The sequence below is a fragment of the Zea mays genome, chromosome 1 (assembly GCF_902167145.1).
Source record: "Zea mays cultivar B73 chromosome 1, Zm-B73-REFERENCE-NAM-5.0, whole genome shotgun sequence".
NCBI classification, from domain to species: Eukaryota; Viridiplantae; Streptophyta; class Magnoliopsida; order Poales; family Poaceae; genus Zea; species Zea mays.
Window position 1 is genome coordinate 58,531,869 of NC_050096.1, and position 6,705 is coordinate 58,538,573.

A 6,705-nucleotide genomic window follows, 5' to 3' on the forward strand; every position below is an offset into this window, starting at 1 on the left:
GCGGGTTCGGTGTCGGGGCTGGTGTCAGACGAATACGAGGAGGAGACGCCTTCTCCCACGCCCTCTGCCGAGAATGGGGTGACGCGGAGGCGGAGGCATGAGGAGAGAGAGAGAAAAGAAGCAGTATGACGAACAAGGTGGCGGCAACTGAGACGAGGACCGATATAGATGGCCAAATGGGCACGGCCATTTAATAATTCTGGGCTAGCCCGGCACGAGCGTCGTGTTTGGGCCGTAGACTCAACCCGTAGTGCTGGCCCGAACAGACATGATTTTTTTTTTTAATTTACAAAAAATCGTATATATATGTACAATTTATATTCATTATTAAAAACACCTGAACATGATGTTCTACTGGTTATACGGCTTCATCTAGTGTCTCTCGCCATTTTTCCATTAGGGCGTGTGTTCAATCCCACCTCCTATACCAGAACGATCGTTGAAACTTGTGAATTAATATAGTAGTGCTAGAGATAGAGATGTGAGGTTACTCCATCTGGACGTCCGCAGTTGGATGAGATGTTACATGTTTGCTTCCTAATCGAATAAGCTAGCCTTTGTCATGAATATACCTGCCTCTGGTAAGGAGGATGGAGCGACACGTTTTTAGCAAACAGACCACAGCCACCTGACCCTGTAAAAATCACCTAGCGGCAGGTTCGCAGGCCCATTTTGCAGGGTCAAAATCAGCAAAGGTACAAATACGCCTTTGCCTTTCTCTATCAGTAGAAAACTATATCAGTTCGTACATGTATAATCTGTTATATATACTGATACTGTATGTATCTGTGGTAGCCGTAGCTCATTCAAAGTTCTAGTAGCCGGCATATACAGACGCGGTGAACATGAACGTATCTCGTTACAATTTACATGTTCTTTCTAATCACTTGATTCAGAACAGTAAAAAGATGGAAATTAAGAAAAGGTTCCGTCACTGCACGGAGAAGAGGTTTGACCTCTATACTAGGTGGAAATGGAATGGAAGGAAGAGGGGTGGTAAACAGTAACAGGCTACTCTACCTCTACCTATACAGCCACAGAGACGTCTCTCTCTGATGTTGCGGTAGCGCGCGGCGCCGCCTCCCCCCCCCCCCCCCCCCCCCCCAAACTACTCGCTGCCCACGGCGGCCGGCAGCGGCCGGGCCGCGCCAACCAGCTCGCGCCTCTCACATGACGCTGCAGGAGTTGGGGTTCTCGTCGTCGAAGATGCGGTACGGGTCGTGCATCGGCGACGCGTGCGTCCCGGGCGGGCTGTAGTAGTCCTGCTGCTGGTAGTAAGGCTCCGGCGCCGCCTGCGCGTGCGGGTACGGCATGTACAGGTACGACGGCGACCACTGCTTCGCCGGCTGCTGCGGCTGCAGCTCCTGCGCGGAGTAGTACGCCGGCGGTGTCGGCTGCACGGAGTAGGAGGCCGCCGCCTGTGGGTGCGGCTGTGCCTGTTGCATGGAGTACGCCGGCTGCGTCTGCGGCGCGAAGTACGTGTACGACACGCTCGAGCTCGGCTGCGACGCGTGGTAGCTCATCACCGGCTGCGGGGCGTAGTAGGGGTGGCGGAACTCCTGCTCGTACGCGGGCATTGGCGCCGGCGCCGGCGGCGCAGGCAGCGACCTCTCCGTCGTCACGGCGGCTGGCTCCGCCGCCTTACCGGCGTCCTTGGGCTTCTCGCTCTTCTTTGCCTCGGCCTTGTCATTGACAGCGGCGGCGGCAGCGGGGGCGGGGACGGCGGCAGCTTCCTTTGCCGGCTCTGCTGAGCCCTTGGCCTTCGTCTCAGCTCCCTTGCTGTCACCGCCGTCCTTCTTCTTTGACTCTGCTTCGGGCTTCTTCTCTGCGGCCCCGCCCTCCTGCTCCGTCTTCTTCTTCTTCTCCTCGGAGCTCTCACCCTGCGGCTCCTTCACGGCCTCCTCCGGCTTCTTCTTCTTCTCCTCCTTGGAGCTCTCGGCCTTTGGCTCCTTCACTGGCTCCTCTGGTTTCTTCTCCTTCTCCTTGGAGCTCTCGGCCGCCTCATCCGGCTTCTTCTTCTCGCTCTGCGGCTCCTCCTTCTCGCTCTGCGGCGCCTTCACCACCTCCTCCGGCTTCTTCTTCTCGCTCTGCGGCTCCTTCGCCGCCTCCTCCGGCTTCTTCTTCTCGCTCTGCGGCTCCTTCGCCGCCTCCTCCGGCTTCTTCTTCTTCTCCTCGGAGCTGTCGCCCTGCGGCTTCTTCATCGGCTCCTCCGGCTTCTTGTCCACCGCGGCCGCAGCAGTAGCAGCGTCCTTGCCGCCGCCACCGGCAGGATGCGCAGCCGGCGGGGCCTCCGGCGCGGGCTCGCTCTTCTTGACGGGCGGGTGGCACTGCCAGGGCTCCCCCTTCTTGCCGGACTTGTACAACCTCTGGATGAGCGTGTCGGCGTCCACGGTGCCGACCACAGTCACCTTGTTCTGCGAGGCGTCCACCGTCACGTTCTGCACGCCTGAAACACAATCACCAGCCACAACCACACCCCCGTCAGATTCAGGCCAAAATGTATGCAGAAGCCTTGCTGGCTCGCGCGAGAAGGCATGCGTTTTCAGACGGCTCGGCACGCACCTTCGACGCTCCTGAGCACCTTCCGGACCTTCTTCTTGCAGCCATGGCAGTGGATGGCCACCTTCAGCACCAGGGTCTGCAAAGAACAGACGAATCGAGGGGTTAGCATTCGAGTACTTGAGGCTTGGGGTGGAGGGAGATGAGAAAGGCATGGACGCTCACCTGAACGACAGGGGCCGCAGCTCCTGACGCCATGGGGAGCGCTCTGGAGACTGGTCGCTCTGCCTGTTCGGCCACGAGAGGAGCAGAGGAGCTCGGCTAGGCTAACGTGGCTTTCTGGCCGTTGCAACTTGGGAGGGAAGGAAGGCGGCAACCGAGGTGCTCATCTTTATAGTCGGACGAGGAAGAATGTGCCAAAAAGTATATAGTACATGGTATATCTGACACCTGGGCCAATGTGTTCAAATTAGATTCTTTTTTCTTTCAAATTATAGATGGGTTCAACTGCTATGCTAGGAATTTAGGACTAGAGCCCGCTGTTTAGCGGGGCTCCGGTTAGCCGGCGGCGTCTGCCGTCCAGATAGTGTCAACACTTCGGGTCCGGACTGTAGACTAACCGTGGAGAGGTGGGAGTCCGATTTTCACTTGAGTTTTAGAAACTTAGAAATGTACGAATAAAACAAACCTTGACAAATCTGTCTATTAGATTGACGCAACAGAATTTAAAAAGAGTCCTACGTGTTGTCGAGAGGGCCTAGAAAGATTACAAGATTAATCAGAAAAACGAAAAAAATGACGTTAGGTCTACCATGAATAAGATACAACTGAATTTTGTTATCTTTAATAACATTAAAACACAAAAAAAAAATCTTAGACCATCTTGTGTCCCTAGTTTTTTTTCTTTTTTTTCCGTGGTTCCATTTTTCTTCAAGTCTTTTTTTTTCGCCCGTCTCTTTTCTTTCAATTTTGTCTGTCTCTGCTCGTCCGTTTCTTCTTTAATTTATTTCCTTTTCTAGGTTCTGTGAGTTTTAGTAAAAACTCAGTTTCTTATATTTTTCCATGAATATAAAAAATGAAGAATAAATATGACATTATATGTCTTTAAATCTTTGAACCTGCTTTAAAAGAAAACAATGATACCAACTAGTACTAAATTGTATGCAGTTTTGATTATAAACAAAATCTACCATATCAGAAATTGGTTTAGCCGATGATCTAACTAATCAAATCGTGATCCAAATACTTCTTCATAAAATGGTAGAGCCCTAAATAAATTTTAGTTCAAAAATTAATAGAAATAGGACCCGATTCTAATCCGATCTGATCCTTAAATCTTATAGTGTAAAATTGAGAGCCTATTGTCACCCCTACGTGGAAGTCATACACCACTCTAATCCTGCTCAAGTCACATAGAAAAAATCTGACAGAGGTTTTCAGTCATACTCATTAGCGAGCATACCACTACAACTCTTTTGGCGACTTTAATTATATCATAGATTAGAATCGTAGATATTTATGCATCCTTAAAGAGAGTCACATAACTCATATTTAATTGTATTTAAAAAGTTGGATTAAAATTAAAGTTACAAGAATATTTGACAATCCAATTAAGGGCACTGTATATACCACGTGTTTGACATAGTTTAAATTTTACTCTTTATGGTTGAAAGGATCACGATGCTTAAGAGGGAGTGAATTGAGTTTCTCTAAAATTGTTGCGAAAGATTATAGTCTAAATAAGAGCCTAACTTCACCCGACTACTAGCTAGAATATAAAAGCTATGAAATCGTAAGCTATCCCTAAGTCATCATGACAAATACTAGCAATTCAAATACACAAAGTAAATGCTAAATGTAAATTAGGGGCAAGAAAACACCTCCAGTTTTTTCCGATGTATCTGAGAGTCAACACTCTCCACTAGTCCTCGTTGGAGCACCCACGCAAGGTATCGCTCCCTTTGGTCCTCGCAAGAACCAAATGCTTAATGTGAGATGATCATTTGCCTCTCCAGCGCATTGGAGCACCCACGCAACACTCTATTTTTCCTTGGGTTTTTCTAAACCAATTTCGATTCCAACTTGTGAGTGAGATCTTGAGTGACACCTAACACTAGTTTTGAGTGTGAACATGCAATGACACTACACTAGTTATCTCTTGGTCAAACTACTCAAGTACTCATACATAACCCCTCTTTATAGTACGACTAAAGTGAAAATAAAAGTACTAACTCTATACCAAGTGTCTCACTTCTTCGACACTTAGGATATGAAGTCCATCTTTTGATTCGCCTTTTTCAGCCATCGCTTCAAGTTATCATATGAGAGATTGTTTTCACCCGTTGGAGCGCAACTTTTTTGCATTGTGACCTAACTTTCCATTTGCTCTGTAAAACACACATTAGTCACAAATAATCTTACGTTGCCATTAATCACTAAAACCAACTAGTGGTCTAGATGCTTTCAATCTCCCCTTTTTGGTGATTGATGACAACCCTACAAGAGTGTGAGAGAGTTTTGTTTAAGTTCTGTCAACATTTGAAGATTGTTAGTGATATTCAACTAGTTGAAAAAGATAGTTATGTATAAGATATAGGAAGTATAAGCACATACATGACATAAACTCTCTTCAAAGAATAAGACTAAAATTCATGAACAAGAGTTGCATAACAGGTGAAGTTAGCAAGTGAAAACATATAATCAAACACCCAGTCATCAAAAGATCCTGAGAGCATATCATAAAGTTTTTGGGGCACACAAAAGTTGAGAGTCACAAGACAAAGTAACACGCAAAAAATACAACAAAAGACAATGTCTCTTTGGTGTCAAGCACCAAAATGTTCACCCTAACATAGAGACCAAATGAAGGAGGAGGAGGGGCAAACGCATCAGGGCAAGGGCAAGTAGTCAGTGCATAATCTGGAACGGTATCAGAGTCAGTCTCAAATCCAGGATCTTCTGTAGAGGCTGAAGTTGGTGCTGACTCAGACGCTGGTGCATTGGAAGGATCTGACTGCAGAGCATGAGACTCTAGAGGTGGAGCTGCTACTGAAACTACCACTGCTAGAGTAGACACTGCAGAGACTGGTGGCACTGGCGGTTCAACACTCACAACTCCGATGGCCTGAGTTGAGAAATCTAGAGTGAGTGGCTAGAGAGGAGATAACGTCAGACCAAAAGAGTGCAACTGAGCTCCTAACTGAATAGTTGACACCACTGAAGTATAAAGGGGTGGAGGCAGAGCCGACTGAAATGGAGGACAGGAGTATCGATATGCTGAAGGATATGAGTCATAAAGGCCCGGTGCTCTGCCCTATCTGCTAGAAGCTATCGCTGAATGGTGTCCTGGCGAACCTGAATAGTCTAAAACATTGGGAGCATACGCTCGGAAAACTAGCTATTGTTGAATAGTTGCCTGAGGAGCCTACTCAACTGCCAAGTGAGCCTACTGTTGTGTCAAAGACTAAAGAATTGCTGCCAGGGCTGGATCCATCGCCGGTGGAGCAGTGGGAGGAGCAGCACTGGAACCACCTGTCTCGTGATCATATGAGTAAGGTGGCACATGAGGCGGTGGTGGTGGAATTCCGAGGTCATCATCATCTAAATCTGAAGAAGTATCAGCAACAAGAGGTTTGTCGGGGACCATAATTAGGGGTACCCCCAAGACTCCTAATCTCAGCTGGTAACCCCCATCAGCACAAAGCTGCAAAGGCCTGATGGGCACGATTCAGGTCAAGGCTCAGTCCACTCAAGGGACACGATCTCGCCTCGCCCGAGCCCAGCCTCGGGCAAAGGCAGCCGACCCAGGAGGATTCACGTCTCGCCCGAGGGTCCCCTCAAGCAACGGACGCGCCTTCGACTCGCCCGAGGCCCAGCTCGGGCAGGCTTCACGGAGAAGCAACCTTGGCCAGATCGCCACGCCAATCGACCGTATCGCTGGAGCATTTAATGCAAGGATCGACTGACACCTTATCCTGACGCGTGCTCTTCAGTCGACAAAGCCGAAGTGACCGCAGTCACTTCGCTGCTCCACTGACCGACCTGACAGGAAAACATTGCCGCATGTGCTGCTCCGACTGCTGTGCCACCCGTCAGGGTGAGGCTGACAGCCGCCAAGACCGGCCTCAGGCGCCATAGGAAGCTCCGCCTCACCCGACCCTAGGGCTCGGACTCAACCTCGACCTCGGACGACGGTCTCCGCCTCGC

The 6,705-nt window shown here is 49.3% G+C and overlaps 1 protein-coding gene across 1 annotated transcript; it reads right to left on the reverse strand.

Annotated features, from left to right (window-relative positions):
* Positions 1-749: 749 nt before the first annotated feature.
* LOC103634750 (neurofilament heavy polypeptide) lies at positions 750-2,873 on the reverse strand. The gene is made up of 3 exons (XM_008657343.4): positions 2,725-2,873; positions 2,563-2,638; positions 750-2,446 (listed from the first exon to the last, which is right to left on the reverse strand). Exons 1-3 carry the CDS (start codon positions 2,755-2,757, stop codon positions 1,167-1,169), a joined length of 1,389 nt encoding a protein of 462 aa, XP_008655565.1. The 5' UTR covers positions 2,758-2,873; the 3' UTR covers positions 750-1,166.
* Between the last annotated feature and the right edge of the window lie 3,832 nt (positions 2,874-6,705).

Bases quoted from the DNA above. Each gene is read 5' to 3' on its own strand.
- LOC103634750 (XM_008657343.4), bottom strand. From the start codon at position 2,757: ATGGCGTCAGGAGCTGCGGCCCCTGTCGTTCAG. The intron at 2,639-2,724 runs GTGAGCGTCCAT...TGTTCTTTGCAG, and splicing joins CTGCGGCCCCTGTCGTTCAG to ACCCTGGTGCTGAAGGTGGC. The intron at 2,447-2,562 runs GTGCGTGCCGAG...ATTGTGTTTCAG, and splicing joins GGTGCTCAGGAGCGTCGAAG to GCGTGCAGAACGTGACGGTG.